The sequence below is a fragment of the Oreochromis niloticus genome, linkage group LG14 (genome assembly GCF_001858045.2).
Source record: "Oreochromis niloticus isolate F11D_XX linkage group LG14, O_niloticus_UMD_NMBU, whole genome shotgun sequence".
Taxonomy (NCBI): Eukaryota; Metazoa; Chordata; class Actinopteri; order Cichliformes; family Cichlidae; genus Oreochromis; species Oreochromis niloticus.
In genome coordinates this window covers 36,400,271-36,422,525 of record NC_031979.2, presented here as the reverse complement: position 1 = coordinate 36,422,525, position 22,255 = coordinate 36,400,271, and the positions used below count along the sequence as shown (strand labels likewise).

Here is a 22,255-nt window from a genome sequence, read left to right as displayed (position 1 = left end):
TGTGTCACGCTTCTGAAATGTTTCCTGACATCATAAAGTCAAACTTCCTCAGGTCATGCACTGCAGTATAAAGAGGTTGGCTGAGTCATTCAGTGGCAGCTCTTGGGCGTCTTTTAATGCCCCTGATTGTAAAATGATGTCAGTCGTTGCAACACCTGCCGTTACTGCACAGCATTATAGCGCACCTGAGGTGTGGCCTCCCAAAAGTGAAGAATGGTGTTCAGTGAGAGGCAGAGAGTGTCTCCTGCTTTTTGGAAATCACCTAATATGACAACTTTAATTCGGATCTATCTACAGCGTTTGCTCGCGTTGATTCATTTGGACACGTGAGAATTTAGTTTTCAGCCTGTGAGGTTTCGCACACAGTCAACTTTCTTGAACGGGATTCTGGGATTCAGTGTCCCAGAGATCTGTTGAATGCATCCCAGTCGCCTCTTTCTCAGTGACCTCACTCTCTAAGTGAGCCGGGCCGCTCCTTTTGACTCATCGCGGCCTTTACAACTTCCCGAGCGTCCTTCTCATCGAGCTCACCCTCCTTCAGATGCGTCAGTGGGCAGAAGGATGCGACTTCAGATGCTTGATTTGATGAGCTCTCGAGTTAATGTTTTACATTTGCACGCTTGGATTCTTTTGCTGCATTCCTGGAGAATTAGCATGGACATCCTCCGCCCCCACCGTTTCCTGTGCTGCGCCTCTAAAGACAGGAAGTGGATTAGCTGGCTGCTGATTGGCTGAGGAGAAAAAGAAGTGATGGTGTGATATGAGAAAAACAGACACACACAATCAGGGGGAAATACTGATGCCAAGTAAGGCTGAGTCGCTCCTCTGTGAATCTGATTGTTGTCTCATGCCATTTATCTTCCCTCAGCGCTTCTGTGAGCTGATCACGCACGTCCATGTTTTTCCTTTCAGCTGCAGAAAACCTCTGACTCATTGTGTGTGTGTGTGTGTGTGTGTGGGGCACTGTGGTCATTGTGCTTGCTGCTCTGTGCCAGATTCAGCGCAGATGCTCTAATTTTGTTGTGGCAGCTCTGAAGTTCCTCTGAAATCAGTGTAAACATGCTCAATGTTTCAGGATGATGATCATCTTCTGCACACTCGGGTTTATGCCACGTTTATCCTTTTTATGAAATCCACAGTTTAGTTTCATGTCTTAATTTTCTGTAAGAATGGATGAATACCCCAAAATGTTTTTATTGCTGGCCTGATCTTTAATCATGACAACATTAATAAAAGAAACTTGTTACTTTTTTTTTAATTGTTACTTTTTGCCTTGGTCAAGGCACACCTTACAAACTATGTTTTCCATTCATGAGTTTCTGTTAACTTATTTGTGAAGAGTGTTTGGATTTGTTTGCTTGCTGGAGAGATCCTTCACTTCTAATGGTTTGTACTTGTGCATTCTGAAGATAATTACAGGAACGTAAAGAAACCGCAGCCCCAGCTCCACTTTGTGATCATCTCGGCCTTTTACCAGATATCACTGACTCTCTGTTTGGACTGAACTGTTTATGTGATCATGTTTAATAGCCCACTTTTATGTCCTCATTTAAATCTGAGCGATGCTGCGTTGCCAAACAGCTACTTGCACAACCGAGATTTCTTAAGGATGCATTACAAGAGCTTTTCTCACTGTCAAGTGATTTGTGTGTACAGGAACAAGCTGACATGAACCAGAATGATGGTGAAAGGAGGAAAGAGAGAAGGAGAGAGTGAAGATTTGTTAGAAAGGGAGTTTGAGGGAGGAAGAACATAGCAGGCATTCCTGACATCTGTCGTGTGCAGCAGAGTTGACGGTCGCCTTTGATTCGGTTTGCCTCTCTCAGCCCGCTCCTTACCTTTACCCGTCATCCTGTCACCACTCTGCATTCTCAGGCATGAAAAAAGAAGCAAATTTGCAGAGATGCTTGTGGTTTGTTTTGCCAGCTGAAGAGGGTGGAGTCGGTGGAGCGAGTGCCGCAAAGTTGAGACAACAAAAATGTATTTTTTTTTTTTCCCTCCTCCCTCTCCTATCTGGATAATTTTATCTCCTGCTGCAAACAGGGGGGAAAAAGTCAGACACATCTGGAAAGCAATAATGCACAACATTTGGTGCAAATAAATCTGTTTGCTTTCTTTGTGTGCTCAGTTGCTATAAAACACTCGTGCTTTGTGTGCTTGGTTCACCCAGTTTGGTAGGTGTCCTGTTCTGGAGAGCGGATCAAAGCCTGCTCTCGGAGCCTTTTGTCTCTCATCGCCGCTCTTCCCTTCATTTAAACCCAGGAAGAGCCTCATTAAATGTCGCCCCGCTCGGCCGCCTCCTGCTATGAGCTGTCACCAAAGAATTAAAGTCTGTGACACAAACTGGTTTATTTGAACAAACACAACATGATTCTTTGCTCGCTCGTCTTCAGCTCGTCTCCGTTGACACTCCTCATGTGGGATGAACTTGGAAAAATCTTATGTGGTGGAACTTAACAATGTGTAACTTTCTGGACCGGATGGAAGTTGGATAGTAATTGAATAGTTTTCCATTTTTCCGTTAATCATTGATGCCATCTATTGTTAACATACTGGGTGGTGTTTACCCTCGACTACTCCACCAGCTTATTGCTTCACTGCAAGTTACTCAGTGGTTTCCGTCTAAGGACCAGTAGTTGTTTTTTCTTCCTAGGTGTAGCCTTTTAAGAGCTACAGGGATGTGGATACTTTGGCTCATTCGTTTTGAATTTAGAATCCAAGAGCATCAAAAGATTCTCTAAAAAAAAACTAATTGCTGTCTTTTTAAGAAGCTGTTTTTATTTAATTTTTTTGCATTAAACTTCTGCTTTTGTGCATTTACACTGTCAGTACGATCACTAACGTAACAGCCTGCTAACTGTTGAGGGTTTAGTGTTTCTTGTGGGTTTGATGTTGACAGCAGAGTTTGAGCCAGAACAGTAGTTAAACCCAGCTCTGTGACGGGTTCAAATTTAATGTTCGCTCCACCCGCTGTAACGGTATTGCGATAATTGTGTGGCCCAGGTGGAGCAGCTACAGGTTGGTGTGGACTTTGGCTTGACATCAGTTTTTACATCATAGGAAAGTTGAGTCAAAGTGATGCGTTTCCTCTGATGCTTATGGACTTCAGTAGATCTACTTGTTACTTACACAGCTGATGTTGATGAATGCTAACTGAAAGTGTTTTAATATCTGGATTTGTGCTCCTAAATGTTACCTCAGATTAATAAACTGGTACTCGGCCATCAAGTCTGCAGCATCCGATTTCGACCCATGTGCCGGAGTGTACCTGTCCTAAAGTAGGAACTGAAATGGTGCCCAAAAACCAGGTTCCAAGGCAGTTCATAGTTCCTGCAGTGTGGGCGGAACAAAAAGGAGGGCGTTCCTCAAAGAATTGCAGGAAGTTTGGAGAAAGTCCACATGGCTTGAAAGCATTTTTAAGACCCCAAACTTTTATATGGCGGACTAATGCGTCAGCCAAAGCCCCGAAACGTAAATGCCGACCACATCAGCCCCATATTCTCTTTGCAATCCGCTGCTATGTCACCATGTAGTTGTGCAACGATGGCCTGTGTGATTCGTTGCCCAAGTCACCAGTAGTCTTTATTGACACACAGCTGGACAACATTGCCTCATATAATGTGTAAATATGCAGACGGAGTGTGTAAGAGACCATTAAAATGGGAGTTTGGTATTATGTCATGTGTGTGCCGAGTGATACGATGGTTCAAGTTGGAATGACTGCAAATAAAAATTCCGGATTGATCAACTTTTCCGTCTGTCAGCGAGCCACGGCAGAAATAAAACCAACATGTTTCACAACATGGAGTCAGAGACCAGCTGGAAAATCCTGAGCAACAGTTATTTACTGCATGAATATTTTAATGTTGTTCCTATCACACAGTCATTGTGTGTATAAAAATGGGGCCTTTTAATGTAAGGGGACCTAACTGATCCTAAAATAGGTCGGGGAGGCTGTGTGTGAGTGCAACCGGACCCGTGGAAGGACTCTGAGTAACAAAGACAGGAAGAGACGTAATAAATGAATAAATAACCACATCGCTTGACACTTTGCCCCCTTCCCTCCCTTTTTCTTCCTTATTTCCTGTCTCCTTTCCTTTCTCTTTACCTTGAAAGTTTCCTCTCATAAAACAGCAGCAGAACACTGAAAGCCTCCACGCAGCTGCTGGAAACCTTCCTGCTGCAGATAAATGAACATCAGGCATGTCGTCATTTATCAGGAAACCTTTTTTTTTATTGGCTGTCAGTTTTTAAAAAACTGGAATTGTAGTTTGGATCAGAGTGACGTGAAGTCCCTCCTTTACTGTAAAAGAAACTGTTGCATAACAGAAAGTCAGATGATGCATACTCAGAAGCTTGACTGCACCCTGCTATATGTTACGCTGTATGCAACATGTGTAGTTTAAGTTTGCATTGCAGCCAAGCATAAGGTGTGTTACTCATCATTGTTTGCAAAGCTGCAAAGAAGTGACATTTACATCTAGTTTGTTTTTGTTGGGGGGAAAATGTTATTTGCAGGGCAGCTTGGACACAAGCAGCATCTTACTCTTTTCTCTCACGCTCTTGTTGGAGCATGCATGGAGCCATCTGTGGATCTCGGGACTCCACTTAGCATTTCAGGTGCATTTCAGTTGCCCAGATGTTGGTTATTTGGACCACTGACTGCATTTGGACCAGAAAGTTATCTTACTAGCTAGAAGATGTAAAACACCTGCTAATCAATGCAGATTGGCTGATAAATAGTAATAAAATAATAGAATTTCATTCAAAAAAACTGTAGCACAGACTGTAGCTGTGACAACAGGTCATATTATTGTCAAATGATTCCATAAATGTTCCAAACAGCACAAACCGAAGAGGAGACGACCTGCTCCTGTGACTTGAATTAGTGAAAGCGAGCTGAGCCAGACGGCTAACATTATCCAGTCACACACAGACCCTGCAGAGTTGTTATGAATCGAGTTATGTGGCACCTTTGCAGAAACGAATTCAACAATTGAAAATCCTTTGAAAAAGCATCCAATAATAATTCCTCATTGTTAATTTTTATTATTGTGTTTTATTCCACAAGGGTAACCTGTGTCCAGACTTCCAGCCAATCAGACTAAGTGGTCATTAATAATGCAGCGTGTTTTTAAGTGGACAGATTCCTGCACAGCTTGCTGGAGGACTGAGGGGAATCTGGGCTGTAAATCGAAGACGTCGTCTGGTGTAAAACAAAATTCGCACACGTTAGAAGTAGATTGTTTCTTGGCGTGCATGGCTCATCTGATTGTTTCAGGGAAACGTGCTCGTTCCATGTAAGAGATTAAAACTGTAAGTGTGCATTTCCCTGCGGAGGGAGAGTCTCCTCAGTCTGCTGCGGTTGGTTAATGAGGATGATCTCAGGTCCACGAAGGCCCGGTCGGGACTTTTGTGCTTCCTAACGAGGAGGGGGAAACTTTAAATTAAACATTTTATTCATTTCTTATTTTTGCTTTTCTTGCATCCTTTAATTTTCCATTCATTTGTTTCTCATAAATATCTGTTGATCATCCTCCTCCACAGCTTTCATCCCACCCGATTGCTTTTTTTTTTTTTTTTTTTTTTTTAAACCTTTTATCCCACATTCACCCATCTGTGACCCTCATTTAGCTTCTCACTGTAATGGTAAAGTTACTTTACTTTTTAATGAAGGGTGTTTTTTATCCGGGCATAGATGGGATAAAGTGCACGGCACCATCTGAAGCTCCGAGTTTGTTTTGTTTCAGCCTCTTGTGGGCAAAATCAGATAAAAAATTGACAACATTTTTCCATCTTTTCCCACATTTTTATCACCCCTTCATTCCTTCTCCCATTCTTGATCTTCTCCTGCACCCCCCTCCTTTCCATTTCCTCTGCCCTCCCCTCCTAACCTCCTCTCCTTAATCCTCCCTTTCCTTTGTTTCTGTTAGCTGCTATATTAAGGCCCCTCCAGAGAGTCTGTGTGCCTGACTGGATGCAAGCGATGGTGCTTGTTGAAAACAGTTGGCGTTGAGCTGTTGACTCACATAATGGCATATCTGAGGGGGCATTAGGCCAGCCAAGAAGCGCACGGCAATTACATGTTTGTCGTCTCCCTCTGGGAGGTGTGTGTGCGCGCCGTGGTGAAAGGTTGTCCTTACGTTACTGACGACCTGTCAGCACATGAAGCACGAGGGAGGCTCCCTCAGTCTGTGTGTGTTTGTGTGTGTGCACACACATGTTAATGATCACCTGTCCAGACTTGAGAGGATAATGAGACCAGAGGAACCTCTGCAGCAGGGCTCCGCTCGGTCGTCCTCCTTCTGTTCTTTCTCTGCTTCGCTGTCACGATTAGCAGAAGTCCGGTGACCGCGCGTATTCGGGAACATCTTGGACGGCTTTCCTTCTGTCTGTAGAAGCATTACGGCCGGCTTTGGCACTGCCTCCCACTTTATCTTTATCATTTGTTGTTTCACAGTCGGAGATGCTGCCAGTTGTGTCTGAACGTTTCCATCAGCCTCAGGAAAGTGTTGATCTGCAAACAGCTGTTCACTCGTTTAGCTTCAGGCTGGTTCCTCCTTCTCACTTCTCTTAGTTGTCAAACTAGGAACACTCCCAGGTTCCACCGACCGTGGCTCCTGTGGGACGGTTTCCCACTCAGATTGCAGCACAGGCTGTCCTGATGTTCTTAAATGAAGGCTTTGTTGTTACTGGTCTGTATGCGTTGACAGGAGAATAAACATGTACATTCAGATTGTTTGCCTGTTGAGTTCACACACAAAGCAAACTGTCACACGGACAAAGTGGAGGAAAAGTGTGTGTGCAGCAGTAGCAGCACTGCTGTGTCACACGCCACAGCCCTTTTTTAATTGGTGTGCATCTAAGAATAGGAGGCCTTGTGTCAGGCCAGGCCAGACTAGTTACTGAGCTTTATTCACAGGGCCAGGCCAGCATGGTTTTGGCCCGGCAGAGTCTGGTACAGCCGGTTCAGTCTTCTATGGGGCCGTCCAAGTTCCTTGAGGTCGTACCTCCTGCCAGCAGGTCCACGTATAACTCCTTTAAAGTGGACCTATTCTGCTCGTTTCTCTTTATTTTTATTCTTGGACTCTGCTGAGTACTTTGCATGATTCGCAGTTAAAAAATAAGCGCCATTGGTCTCACACTGGGCCTTTGGGCAGCCCCTCGATTCAGCTGCCGTCTGGATGAGCTGAACGGTTTGGAAGAAAACATCTAGAGCAGCCCTGAAGCCTGAGCTTGTGGCTCACGAGGATACTCGTACATACGCCGACCCCATTACTTAAACCTTTGTTCCATATTTCAGATCCGCAGTTGTTGCAGTGTCTACATGACTCAGGGTAAAGATGCTATTCCTTAATTTCTAACTATCGTTGTAAACCGGGTGCAACAGCATGCAGTATTTTAGCACTTCTCACTCTGACACAGCTGATCGCTGTACTGCTGTGTCACTTGTTCTCCTGAGTCACTTTCTCATCTCTCCAAGTCGTGCTGGCTTTTTTTTTTTTTTTTTTTTTCCCATTTCCTCTTTTCAGGGTTTTAATGAACAGAGTTGCTGATGCAGAAATGAGTACTGAGCAATTACATTTTCATCTTAGTTACAATTTTAGCTTCCATCTATACTGAAACGAGAATTATTGATATTATTTATTTGACTTTTAGGTAGCAAACACAGGCTTAACGGTCCAAACCATCACTGGGCTTTAGCAGGTTTTAAATTCAGCCCCTTTTAAAAAAATTTAAAAAACCCACTTGGATTCCAAAGTTTATTTTGTATTGTATGAAATCAGTGAGTTAAATAATAATGATTTTTGATTTGGGGCATAGATGTGTGCAGGAGAAACGGTGAAGCAGGTGAACGCCGCTGCTGCAAAAGGTGTAAAATTATCTGTGAAGTCACGGAAAGCAAAGAACCATCTGTTGATGGTTGAGCCTCACACTTCAACGGATGCTTGACTGTAGACGTAACAGTCGTGTTATTGAATGCTTAACTGCACATCAGTTCAGCGTTTCTGCCACCAAACAGCTCCGTTTCCTCCTCTGAGCTCACCTCACTGCGTGTCCATACCTGCCCGGCTGGAAACCTGTTTTACTCGCTGACTGCTGCCGGGACAGGAGGAGGGTGTGAGAAAATCTAACTGACATGGAGTGTGTGTGGTTTCACCACCTCTGCACAGGCTCTCCGTGTATATTTATAAACTGTGTGTGTTTCGAGAGGAGGTGTCTTAATCATGAGTGTGTGAGATGTGCTAAAATACATGAATCATGAGACCTCTGCAGGTACGAGAGCCTGTGTGTGTGTGTGTGTGTGTGTGTGTGTGTGTGCGCGCTTTAATAGTGAGCTCATCAGTTTTGGGAAGAAAAAGGGTGTGTGATATAGAAAAAACACGCACACTGCTGACGTCACACAGAGAATGTAAGGCCGTTGTGCAATAACGGTGTTAAACCCAGCGCTTTCTTTCAATTGGAGGAGGACACACCCCTTAAGTGTGTGTTTGTGTGTACAATTAAGGTATGCAGTCAGAAGGTTGCACATGCATTAGGAAAAGGGTGTGGAGATAATTGGTGTGTGTGTGTGTATGTGTGCACGCTTGAAGTTGAGTTGAAGTCGGCAGCAAAACTGGAATTTTTGTGTGTGTAGGTGATGTAGCTGGATATTGAATTCTGGTCTCTTAAAAACATTCCTGTCCAAGGAGTGGTGCATGTAAAGAGGGTGATGAACAGCATCACTCTGCACAGCTTGCATGCTTTCACTTGTCTCGCATGCATGAATTTCTGCTTTGTCCTCTGACCCTGTAGCCTCAGTCAGAGATCACACATGAAAGACTGTTGAGGGTTACACTGATGACTCGGCCACACACACATACACACATCCATCAAACAGCTGACCCTTTAGGTGCTAAAGCTGTATATCTGCTTGAAATGTTGGACAACTTAACCATCTCCAGACACTCGCAGTCACATTTTCTTCTTGACGCAAACAGCCAAACGGCTGCGCTGCCAGCGAAGATTGATGGATGATGAGGATGTATGTTAACAGAAATGAAAGGAATCCATGGAAAGACATTGTTTTTGTGTAGATTGCGGGCTCTTTGGTTTGGTTACAAGTCAAAGTACTCCCTCATACCTCCAAAATTAGACACTGGAGTTGTTGGTTCAGGAAAATAGAGTGGAGACTCCGTGGGGTCGATGAATCCCTGCAGCTGATGGCAGTGCCCAGTATTTGTCTGCAAGGTCCCATCAGTTTTAATTAAATGAATAAAGAAAATAGTGTTCATTAAAGATGGTGTGGTAGTAGAATAAAAGACTGATAGTGACACTCGCTAACGGATATTTTTGTTTCTGGGCTGAAATGCGGAATAAATGGGAGGAAGAAAAATCTATATTGTTACATAGTTTCATAGTTCTGTTACTCTGGTAACATGTAAAGGTGAGAGTGGCAGTAAGCCAACACATACTGCTACAGTTATGTAATAGATGGTAGAGGATAAGAGCCCTCATGCCTTAGAAGTAAACAGTCTTAGCTTGGAGATCCAGCGTTACTCATCTCAGACCTACACGGTTATCTGTGTCCTCGGCTCGGGTCAGAAATCCTCTGATCTGATCCGCTGTGTGTGGCAACACGTGGACAGGTTTAACAGGCTTTGCTGACACTACCTTTGAATTCAGTCAGTCCTTCAAGTACGCTACACCCAGCTCTGCTGCCATGAAAGATGCCTAACTGTGGGGATAAAAGACGCAAATGTTCAAGCTGCTTTTGACATTTTGCATTTTAAACACTTATTTAAATGTCAGCCAAGAGTTAGATGATACATGTTTGGTTAAGTTCAGTGGACTTTCATCAGCCTGCTGGATAAGGCTGGTGAATGGACAGAGCTCTTGTAGCTGCTTTTTCTTGCACAGTGTCCTCTCAGCATGGTTCACATCGGCCTGTATGATCCTCTCAGCAGCTCCACTCTTTGCTGTCAATGAAAGGCCAGAGGCAGGCTTTGTGTGTCCACTATAAAAAAACAAAAACTGAACTATGACAGACACGCAACAGCCTGATGGACCAGCCTGCAGGGCTGTTTTAAATTCAGATAAAAGCAGGCTGAAGTGTCCTTTAATGCATTGTTGAGGTCTGACCTTTGACCCTGGAGGAAGGCCACGAATGCTGCTTTGCCAGTAGAGTGCTTGCTGTCACAAGAATGACGACATCAGCAAAGTAGACTTTACTGTCAGTGGAGCTCTTCTATTTTTTTAATATATATATTTATAGAGGAGAAGACCATCACTGCATTTCACTTTGCTTCAATGCAGACGCCATTTTTCTCCACCTGCCCAGGTGCATCTGACACATGCTAACCAATGAAAAACGAGAATCGGTCGTCCCCGGTTACCGTTTCTCAACTCACTGATCCAAACTAGAGATGGAAGTCATTTGTAACAGGAAACCAAAGACGATTAAAACAAATGAAACGTAAGCATGACCAGATGTGTTTGAGAAACTCATTAGACAGTCATGAACTTTAGAAACGTCTGATCGTTTTTGTTCGGCTCTTATTTTTATTATTTTCAACTTCTTTCAAAAACCTTTTTCCGGTTTAAAACTCTGTTTAAGCTCAGATTCGGGTTTCGCTAAGGCACTGAGAATAGAGAGTACATTCATGTAAAATGTCTTCACAAAATCAGCCGTGTGCGTGTCTCAGCTGGTGGGTTTGGTGTTTTTATTTCTTTTAAATTTAAAATAAGAAAGATCATTTAGTTTCTTTTATGGGTTTCCTGGTTTCTTTTTAGTACAAACTAATTTCGGTGTTGCTTTCATGTACCTTTTCACTGCTATTGTAGGTGCTGTTTGTCAGAACATAGAGCAGTTATTTCAGTACAAACACGTCTCAGATGGTCACAAGAAACATACACAGCAGCTCGATTTCTGTTATTTCTAAAGTCTAGTTTTAGTTTTGGTTTCTAAGATGTTAACTATAAAATCTTTGGTGTGCATATATGCCCCTTACTTTACAGAGTGGAGCTCGTGGCCTCAAACACAGCACTGCACTTACTCGGGTGCCCAGAAGTACATTTGTTAAGTTTAAGGTGGACTGAACATTTGTAGAGAGAGCTGAAAATGGAGACTCTCCTTTTTTTTTCTTTTTTCTTTTACTGGCCTGTAAATGTGCCCGATTAGCACATTAGACTCTAGACTCCTTTGCAAAGCACAGCTGGGTGCTTGTAGATGTTGTGTGCACCACTTGGATTCTGTAAGGAATGCCAGACATCAGCCCTGTATGAATGATGGGAAATGGGTTTTGCAGGGTGCATTGTGTGAAGTATTTTCAAACCGTGAAACGTTGAGTGAGTGCCAGGTGAAATGCACACTCAAGCTGGAATGTGTTGCAGAGAAAAGTTAGAAAATAAGTAAACTGTTGATATGTTAGGATGACGACAGTTTGCCGGCTTTGTGGCTCCGGTGCGGCGTCGTGGTGACAGCTGACAGCCATGTCCAGTGATGAATGCATCTTTGGTCTGATTGTCTGCTCTGTGCTAAACAGAGCTGTAACTTCCTGTCGTTGCAGTGCCACTTCCTCCTGCATTGTGTGTTAGCGAGGGCATTGTCTTTTGTCACTCTTCCCCCTCCTGCCCACCAACCTTGTTTGTATGTCCGTTTGTTTATGTGAAATGTATCTCCCCCTCCTCCTTCCTTTCTGTTCTGGACTCATTCTGTGTAATTGTGTGTGTCGGGTGGAGGGGGTTGGTATCGGGTGGTCTGGGGGAGGGTCAGGGAGAGGCAGAGGGAGCGGGCTGAGGGAGTGTACGGGGGGCTGAAGGGTGCCATTATCCAAGAGGCTCAATGGGTGCTTTGTGCCGGTATCCACAGTGGGATAGCGGGTAAAGGGGCAGTGCGGCGAGCAGCACCCTGTCATAATGTTTATGAACACACAGCTCAGGAGACGTGGACTAAAGGAGGTGTGGGTGGGTAAAGTGGGCTGATAGACTTTGAAATATAAACTGTTAACTCTGGTGGAGGCTCATTAAATGTGACCACAGATTGAAAATTGATGTCACCATTTGTTGACGTAATCCTTGTGAGCTGAGCTGCTGTTTAAACCCTCTTTGTACGAGGGGCAGCCAATCAGATGAAAGCTGGCTCCTCAGACGGGAGGAGCTTAACAGCACATTTCAGAAAGAGTGCAAGATGATCTGAGACAAATAAGAAAGAGTTTGTGCTGTGAATCATGCAAAGCTACTGTAGACAAGGCTGAAAATACAGACATACTGGAAATGAGCAGAAGTCCCTTTTTAAAGCTGGGAAGTTATCCAAGTTGTGTCCGTTGTGTGTCCCATTTAAGTCTCAGTTTACATTCTGGATTTTGTGCTTCCTTCCCAGTGCGCTGATGCACATACTTGGATTACACTACTTCATGCTTAGATCTGTAGGTTATTTAGTTTTTAAACAAACATGTGCACCAGTTATTTCTCTGAGCTCTGGGACATTTTCATCATATTACAAAAATAAACTTCCCAATATTTCTCATTTAATGAGCACTTTCCATATTAATTATCTTGCACATAGATATAAACACTGCTAGACTGATGGGTGCTCATACTAAACATGGCCCGTCTTGGCTTTTGCTTTGTAAAGGGGGCTAACTCCTGTAGGTCATCTGGGCACACAACTCTGACTGTGAGCATCGAAGCTCCGCCCACTTTAAAAACCTCCTGTTTGCATGTGTCAGCCAATCAGAAGGTCTGAGTCAGTATGAGTGAAGTGAGGCCTGTTCTTGTGGACTGCAGTGGAGATGGATCCACTTTAAGAAGCTGCATTCAGTTATTTTTGTTGTTAAACTTTATTCAGCACTAACATACAAGTTGTTGCTGTACTTCCTTTAGTTTTACGTTATTTATTTTCAAACTGTTCCTGCTGGAAAGTCTTTCCTGTCACCTTCACTTCTCATACTGGACAGTTCCTCGTAAAGCTACATTTCATCTCCAGTACTTTCATATTGCTTAAAACTGCCTCTTTAATCTCTCAAGTACATAAATTACATTTTTTCTGTCTTGAACAATAACAAAAAATACTGACCTGAATCTCTGCTTGCACCATTGCTGAAAGTGTGCATGCTCGACCTCCATGTATTTCAGTCTCTTGGCATCTTTAGGCACTTTCCCCAACTTGCATAACAAGTCATGTAACAAATGAATGCCTCCAAGTGTGTTAGACAGTCTGATTGATGGTGTGCTGCAATTGAGATATTTGGAGAGTGGCGTGACAAAATTTTGTTAAAAAAAAAAAAAGTGAGGCAGGCTGTCCACAGTCCCATGCCTACCTCAGTGCCACGAGCACCTTTCAAGATGAAATGATTAAAAACACATTAGTAAAGAATGCCGGCTAACCAGAAGAACCAATGCATGGTTTCCAAGCAGCGGTGGATGTGCATGATGTGCTGATTTACTCAGATGTCTGTCTGGTTGCGTTGTGTGCTGACCTTTTAATGACAGCACCATCAGACACTGAGAGCCAAGATGGGGCTGGGTTGGTTAGATTTCTGTCTTTTTAGCTTAAATTACTTTGAAGTGTAACTATGCATGAAGTGTTTTGCTACTGAAATGCCAACTCCACATTTTCCTGTGTGACATGTAGTTAAACTTTCACGTCGTGTTTCTCTCTGCACTTCCTGTCTTATCAAAGCTTCTCCCTGACCTCCCTTCCTGCCCATTGAATTTCATTTTCTTTCATTCACTATTCAAAGTGGTTTATTATCATAAAAGCTACACAAATATTTTGACCCGGGCTGCAAATAACCCCAATTGTCTTTTTTTTCCCCTTTGCTCTCGCGCAGACGTTCACGGCGTGGTGCAACTCCCACCTGCGGAAGGCCGGCACGCAGATCGAAAACATCGAGGAGGACTTCAGGGATGGGCTCAAACTCATGCTGCTGCTCGAGGTCATCTCCGGTGAGTCACCGTCCGACCTCAGAGAGCTGGAGTCGTCAGAAAATTAGGGCGGGTGTAAAAAATTTTAATTAAACGTCTGCAATAATGAAGTTTTTCTGGAGTGAGCCACACAGAAGCCGCAGAAAAACTTGTGGGTGCCAATGAGAGGGAAAAATATTTTCAGATGTTGACGATGCACAGCATCTCTGGGGTGTTGTCGCCCAGTTTCCGACATCAGTATTAATCGCAGGCATTTAAAGGCACAGTAGGTTTTGTAGCAGTGGAGCTGTTTGTGTTAGCGCTGCTGTCATTCCCTCATGACATCTGGGCTCAGATGTGGCTTCGTTTTCAAACTCACTCCAGTTTCGAGTGAAGCCAGTGTCGGTGCTGTAACTTGAACCTCCCTGAATGTGGAAACATGCTCAACCTCAGCTAAGTGGCTCTTTTCTCTGTTCGTGTGTGTTTGTGTGTTTGCAGGCGAACGGTTACCCAAACCTGAAAGAGGCAAGATGAGGGTCCACAAGATCAACAATGTAAACAAAGCCCTGGACTTCATCGCCAGCAAGGGAGTCAAGCTGGTGTCTATTGGAGCAGAGGGTAAGCCTTCATTCACATTACTGCCGGCATGAGTGTGAAGTTAAAACTCTCACTAACTGCAGATCTAATCGGAGCGGTTTGCTTAAATGTTTGAAACCGTGGCTGAAAGGGAACATTCATGGTGATTTTATACTTAGTGGTGAGCTTCGGATCATTAATGGTCCTCAAATGGGAGCCACTAATTGCAGCTGTAATGTGAGTGAAAGCGATTCAAAGCAGGAAGACGTTAAAACTAATAAGGCCTTTTAATGTAGACACAGATTTTCCTTTTTTCCGTGTTTTCTATCAAAGCTGTGCTCACTGCGCTGTAGTATGCAGCAGTGTCAGGAAGCTCCAGACAAACGGGGCTCAGACTGTGAAGTGGAGGTACGGTTTGTTTCCTCCTGTTTGTAGTCACGCTCAAAACGTTCCCTCAATCCAAAGTGTTGAGTTAAAGACGCTGCAGTTTCTATGGAGGGCCAGGTGTGTCAAAATGAATTAAATATGCCATTAAATCATTTATTAAATTTATTAAATGAATGAGCATTTAATTAATTTAAATAATTTTAATCAATGAAACATTTAATTACCGTAGTTTTCGGGTCATAAGCCGCTACTTTTTTCCCACACTGTGAACACTGCGGCTTATACTGACGTGCGGCTAATGCATATTTTTTTTTATGCGGCCAAAAACATTTTGCCTGGTAACAGTAGACCAATAAAATTGATAAGTAGTATATATACGGTATATATTTTTACCAGTTGTTAAGAGACGTTGTAATGTTGTTTGTGCACTGTTCCGTTAAAAAAAAAAACCCCATAAGCAACGTAATTTGTGTGTTACCGATACGTACGTATACTTAGAGGTAGCCGTGTTACAGGCGCTGTTCGAGGGAAAAAAGCATTTGCAGTATGTATTTTTGTATGTTACCATAACGTTTATGTTACCATGTTTATGTTACCTTACGGATTAAATTACATGTTAAAAATCCTCACGTGTAATATTTCTGTGTAAATATCTTATATTACAAGTGAAACGCATACGGCTTAAAATCCGGTGGGGCCTGTACAAGTACAAAATTGATTTTCTTTCTACAATTAGAGCATGCGGCTTTTAATCAGGTGCGCTCTGTAGTCCGGGATTTACGGTAATAATTTAATGGTGTATTTAATTAATTCATTTTGTCACTCCTGGCTCTCCATAATTTCCCTGATAAGACGTTTCCCTGATAAGTCATTCCATAACAGGTGAGGTGGTCAGGTGGGAACCTGATGATGTGATTGATTTGATGCACAGTGACACTTTTACAAAGTCCTCGCAGAAGCAGGTCTTTCCACTCAGCAGCCATCTTGGTGACACCACCTGGCAGTTGTTTGGTCTGCTAAATTGGGGGAGGGGCTTGAAGGCTGGCCTCAGTGGTCATGTCTTTCCCCGTAAATGCTAATTCCACAAAGTGCTGACAACATGCTTCGGTTCACAGCTGAAGTTATGAGTGTCGGCACGATAGCACTACAGGGTCACTTCACACACACTGCATTGTGTCAGCTCCTTCTCACTACATGTACCTGATTCCTTTACACGCTTTTCTAATGAGATGTTTCATCGTTAAGCTTCTGTTGATAGAACGTCTGCTAAGAATAACATCAGAGTTTGAGGGAGAAACTCTGGTAAGACACGTGTCCGTCAAACCGATCTTCATCCTGCTGACTGAGGGCGGTGTAGAGGTGGACACTATGACAACTGTGTGTGTGTGTGTGTGTCGGCTGCAGGACGCTGACCTTTCTCCTACTATCAGGGCAACCATGACATTCCTGTAGCATGACGCTGCTGATACTGGTGACCACTGAACACAAAGTGTGGCGCACACACTACGTGCTGTAAACACACTCCGGCCTTCTGTGAAAGCAGCAGCCCGTTAAAGGTCGTCGGCTGGAAACTGAGAGGAAAATGCAAACGTAGCAGATGGAAGAGGGAAAAACCCTCTGTCAGGATGCTCGTTCCACACTTTCCCTGGTCAGATTCTTCAAATGGAAATGTTGTTTCCCAGGGTTTTAAACTTGAAGCACGTCATTTTCTAGCTAGCTGCTGCTGCTGCTACAAGATTAGCTGAAACTCTCAGAGTGCACCTGGTGTCCCTGATCACATCAGGATCGGACTGATGCCCTCTCCTCTGAATGTTTTCACCGCTGCGGTTTGTTTTGCACCTGAGCAGCCAAACGAATCACAACCAGCCAAGTGTGATTTACCTGGACCTGAAGTGCAGGTGTGAATACTCTTTCAAAGTTTATTGTAAGAAGGGAAAAGACCAGAGTTGGTTTGGTCTGTGGGCGGAGCCTCGTAGCTTTAATTGTAATTTACAATTTAAATCTGCTGAGAGCTGAAGGTTGATATGAAATTAACCACAAAGAATGTGAACCTACAATAAAAGCACAAATTCCAGTTGAGTGTGTGTCTGTGAGAAAGCATGACAGGATTGGTAAAACCTCTCAGAATGTCTCGGAACAAAGAGTGGAATCTGCTCATTAACGTAACCGTCATCGTCCTCTTCACCTGCCAAACTCTGATAACCGTACTGGAAGATGTTCCAGTTTCGATGCTGCCAGGATTTACATTTATTCACATTAACAATGAATTTATTTGTTACATGAAGTTCTGCTGTTAAATTATCCACACAATACTGACATAATCTGCCCTCCTCATCGATTTAATCCTCCTGTTTAACCTGCACGACACGTTAAACAGTCATTATGCGCCTTTGCCAGTAAAAAGTCATCTTTCCCCAGATTTCACTGATTTTTATGAAAGAAATCTTTGTTCGAGCATCACACTTTCCCTGGAATTAGCGGAGACTCAGCAGCCGTTAGCCATTAAGTGTAGTTGTGAGTGGGTGTGTTGGCATTATTAAACGGAACAGCAGATGTAGGATTGTAAAAACAGCAGTGATAGACAAGAACTACGGTTCTGGGGGTGTAACAAAGAAACATGGTGATTGATTAAGTTGTGTGTGTCTGTGTGTCATAGAAATCGTGGATGGGAACGCCAAGATGACCCTGGGAATGATCTGGACCATCATCCTCCGCTTCGCCATCCAGGACATCTCTGTAGAAGGTGCAGCTTCCTGTTATTCATATCCATGAAAACTGTCGCACCTCGCTCTCTTCTTTCTCCATTTTTTTGTCCATCACTTAAATAAAAACCAAAAAACCAAACTCTGCCTCTAAACTCAGCTCCCAGCCAGGTTTTTAAGGCCAGCTGACTGACAGAGACCTGCAGCAGACTTTTATAGACTACTTCGAAAAGATGCACTTTCTTGTGGCTGCAGCCAGAAATGCAGATAACTGACAACTGGGGCTACAAGTTACCTACAAATAAGTAGAGCACTGACATCTTGGATAGCCTGGGTGCATTAAACCTGCAGCAGTTTATATTTACCAGATAATTTCATCGTTTTAATTCTCAAAAAGGCACCAACATCCAAAATCAGGGTCCAGAGCTCTAATTTAGGGACTTCATTGGCAAGCTGAGGCCTAGCCTAAGGTAGTGTAGCTCCTTTGTTGGCCTTCACCTGTGACTCAGAGCTTTAATACAATAGAAACACTTTTAGAATGAGTAGTTTAAAAGTTCACCCGCTGTGCATCTGTTTTTAAGGGGAGACTGGGCTAAAGAGCACAGAAGTGTTTTTGTAGCAGGCTGTAAAAATGTTATTTTCATGGCTGGACTCGAGCATCATGGGAGTCTGTGGATCGACTCGTTTTCAGAGCCAACCTAAAGTTAGAGGAACTGCAGATTTTGGCACTTCTGCACTGGCTTCATTTTTAAGCCCTGAAGGTTGCTGCAGTTACAGATGTACAGGCCTGATATGCATGTAGGAAGTGGAAGTACAAATACATACACACACACACACACACACACACACACACACACACACACACACACACACACACACACACACACACACACACACACACACACACACACACAGTGGGCTGAGCAGTGATGAAATAAAGCCAAGATAAAACAGGTGTGCTTGAAACAAGACCGATCACGTTAAACTACATACTGCTAGCAGCACAGTTATAACTGCCTGGTTATATGCTGCTTAATGGTTTACATGTTATCAGAGCAGGTTGGGAAGTAAATAGTTTAAATATTGATGAGTTAATTATTCGAGTGTAGTCCCACAGAGTCGACCCAACAGCCCGAAGTCACCAGAGAATCCGTCCCAATGAACTTTCTGACAGTAAAACCTGCCGATGACTCACTTATGTATTAACGTGTGCGTTAGCTTTGTCTTGATAAATGTGGAGGTGAGGTTCATTTCTCCTCTCTGAGCACAACTGACTCTGCAGGCTAATTAAAAGAGTCTGAGTTGAATTAACTGCGGTGGGTGTGGGCTGCTACAAGTCATACGAGTAATTCTCCATATTAGTGGCGGATATTTTGTCGGTGTTTGTGGAGGAACCTAAAGCAAACACAAACATCCTCATATTTTCAATTCTGCTCATGAGCACCGAGGCCGTTTATATTTAGCACGCTGAAAACAGCCCGCTGTATTTCTCGGCCTGCTTGCACAAGGCTAATCGACTCAAACGGTTAAAGCAGCTAAATGAATGTGATGCAGAGACATTTCCCCCCCGTGTGCTCACGTCTCTTTTCTCCTGTTTTCTCCTCTCCTGAACGTTCTCTCTGCAGAGACCTCTGCTAAAGAGGGTCTACTCTTGTGGTGCCAGAGGAAGACGGCTCCCTACAAGAATGTCAATGTGCAGAACTTCCACATTAGGTAACGTACACACAGAGCTTTAAGGTGGGCTCGTTTTTAAAGGGTTCTATTGTTAGATGAAAGCAGTTTACACACGGTAATATTGCATTTTAAAGACCAACAAAACCTTGAGAGAATCCAGTTGAGAAATCCTGCGGATATAGCGAAACTCTCCAGTGGCACTGATGAAATGTGTTTGTGGTTAAGTGTGGTATGTGAGGAGCTGTCCAGTATTTTTTCCCCCTTTATATGAAAAATACTGATCTGAGAGTTTTTTAAACTCGCAGCATAAAAGTTGAGTTGGCGCGCACACAGGAGCGCGCAGATACTTCCCTGAACCTTTCTGGATTCAGCTCAGGTGTTCAACACTTACATGAAGCCTCAAATCTGTTCCTGTTGTGTAGAAAGGGCGCCCCCTGATGGAGAGAGTGCAACATGGTACAGCAGAGCATCTTATCAGTGCTATAAATAGAAAAATGTGATCATTTTCGCTGTATTTCAATATGAAAACGTGTCAGATACCTGAGGAAGGAATTCAGAAGCAGCTGATGACGATGTACTACATGCAACAAGTCCAAATAAAATCAATCAAACCATCTTTCACCCAAATTCAACTCGAAAATAATTAGAATGTGAAAAAAGTTCATTTAGTTTCAGATCAGTTCATAAATTAAATTCAGTGTCACAGTGGAAATGTGGATCTTGGTCCCGGTTGCAGATTGGAACAGTTTTTGTTAACGGAGGCGATGATGGTGACTTGTAAGGCAGCAAACGTGTGAGTGTCACCTCCACCCTCACCCTGAACTCGTCTTTTCTCTCCAACAGCTGGAAGGACGGTCTCGCCTTCAACGCTCTGATCCACAGACACAGACCTGATCTCATCGACTACGACAGCCTCAGAAAGGTGAACAGCTTCACGCGCAGTCCACCACTATCTTCAAATATTTCACATTTTTTGGGTCGAACACGGTGAATCGAAATGCTTTCATTTATTTTAAGTTGCGTTACAAATGCCTTGTCACTGAAGCGACTCACTGGCTTCTTTGCCGTCTGTGATTTGCGGTTTAGGATGATCCCGTAACCAACCTGAACAACGCCTTTGAGGTGGCTGAGAAGCACCTGGACATCCCCAAGATGTTGGATGCAGAAGGTAGGAAGTCGGCTGTTGATCTGTGTGTCTGCTGAATCTGTCACTGTGTGTTAAAACATCACGGGCTGTGTTTACGTGTACAGAACAAAGTGACTGTTCATAACGTAAGATGTGGAAGTGTTGTGAAAAAAGTGAACTATTATCCAGGTGTTCTTTTTTTAAAATAATGACACTGTTTGTAATTTCTGACCAGTCTGAAAACATCAAATAGGAGTTTACGTGACTTTTCCTGGGAGTCCGTCTTTGCAGCACTTACATGTGACTGTAGCTCCACGCTGACCTGCACGCTCATTATGCAGCAGGCCGTTTGTCGCCGCGTTGTGTGCATGTAAATGTGCCCCGATCTCCAAAGCATGTTTGGGTTCTCTGTGATAGGACATGAGAGGCATCTTCAGGATCGACGTTGCTCCTCCTCCTGTGTTCATCTGTGTGTGTGACGATGTTGAACATCCACGTTTCCTTCACAGGACCCATTCTTGTCATAACATGCCAGTTTTTTTTTTTTCCTTCAAACTCTACAGGAAAAAATCCAAGTTGATACTAACTGTACCTGAGCTGTGTGTGTCTACGTGTGTGTCGTTGTATTTGTTGTGTTTGCATGTCTGGCTGTTGGCAGCTACAGCAGCTTGTTGAATGAGTTTATGTTTGTGTCTTGTTGTTTTTGTGTAATCACTTGTCCTGTGTCTTGCCTGTATGTGTGCGTCTTCATAACCATGGTCTCCCCCTGACTTGTAGACATTGTGAACACTGCTCGCCCAGATGAGAAAGCCATAATGACTTATGTGTCCAGTTTCTACCATGCCTTCTCTGGAGCACAGAAGGTACCCTCTGAGCCAACTTCAACCTTTAACCTCCTTTTACTAACAAGGTGCTGCTTCCTGTCCGGCATGGCCACGCTCTGTCTCAACAGCGAGGATGCTGGGTTTGTTGGGACACAAACACGCAAACGATTTAAACATTAGCATGCTGGTGAAAGCAGTAAATGCTGTGACGTACAGAAACGAGTCTGTGGACTAAAGCTGCGTTTTTAAAGTTTTATTTTTAGCTAAAATCTGTCAGATGGAACATTTCCCATGGATAATTTTTAATTTTTTGAACAGTTGTGGTGGAAAAAAAACTAAAAAATCAAAAAAAAAAAATGAACAGAAACCTCTGATTCAACATGTGGAAGTCCCCATCCTTTAAAATAAAATCCTTCCAGGAAACAAAAGAACAAGGCCAGCAAACAAAATGCTGAAACGAACCATCGCCGTCAGGACGTTTGTTTTCTCCCACCACTAAAAGCATCCAAGTCTGAGGCGCTCTCCTCAGAGACCGATAATCTCACTGCTTTCACTTCCCGGTAAAGGAGACCCTGTTAGCTTTTTAGCATGTATCATACTGAGGGTCATCAGGGTTCATCATTTTCTTCTGCCACTCTGACCATGATCCAAAAACTTTGAATCTTTCTCCACAGACACAGAGGGAACAGTTCCCTCAGCCTCGGAACAAAAATGAAACCCAAACTCAAAAATGAGAATATTCAGTTATGCACCAGCGACGTTGCTTTAATTTGAGCTGTGTATTCGCTGAGTTTGAACTCCAGCACGAGCTGATTTCCAATCCTCGGCCGAGATTTGAGTTTCCAAACTTTCGTTCACTTTTGTGTGTAAAGTGAAATCTGTGGGGCTTGAAATGGATTGTAAAACTCTGAAATCTCTTTCCTAAAAGATCCTTCAGAGGCCCAAACTTGAAGCATATTAGGATCTATGCAACATCTTCTCTTATGCCAAATTTTAAACGTATTTAACATCAGACTGCTTTTGGCAGTTTTTCACTGTTGGGAGGAAGTTAGACGGAACCTTTACATCCACAAAGCGTC

The 22,255-nt window shown here is 43.4% G+C and overlaps 1 protein-coding gene across 7 annotated transcripts in view; it reads left to right on the top strand.

Moving 5' to 3' along the window:
• actn4 (actinin, alpha 4) overlaps nt 1–22,255 on the top strand; it is a 58,671-nt gene that overhangs the window by 21,349 nt on the left and 15,067 nt on the right. For 4 of the 7 annotated variants that reach the window (XM_025897832.1, XM_025897831.1, XM_005474852.4 and 1 more), the window contains exons 2-8: nt 13,815–13,929; nt 14,386–14,505; nt 17,507–17,593; nt 19,178–19,265; nt 20,070–20,148; nt 20,313–20,394; nt 21,130–21,215. In XM_025897832.1, coding sequence (XP_025753617.1) covers nt 13,815–13,929; nt 14,386–14,505; nt 17,507–17,593; nt 19,178–19,265; nt 20,070–20,148; nt 20,313–20,394; nt 21,130–21,215 — 657 coding nt within the window. The remainder of the gene's footprint in view (nt 1–13,814; nt 13,930–14,385; nt 14,506–17,506; nt 17,594–19,177; nt 19,266–20,069; nt 20,149–20,312; nt 20,395–21,129; nt 21,216–22,255) is intronic. The other 3 variants (XM_025897830.1, XM_005474851.4, XM_005474853.4) reach the window with 1 other exon arrangement.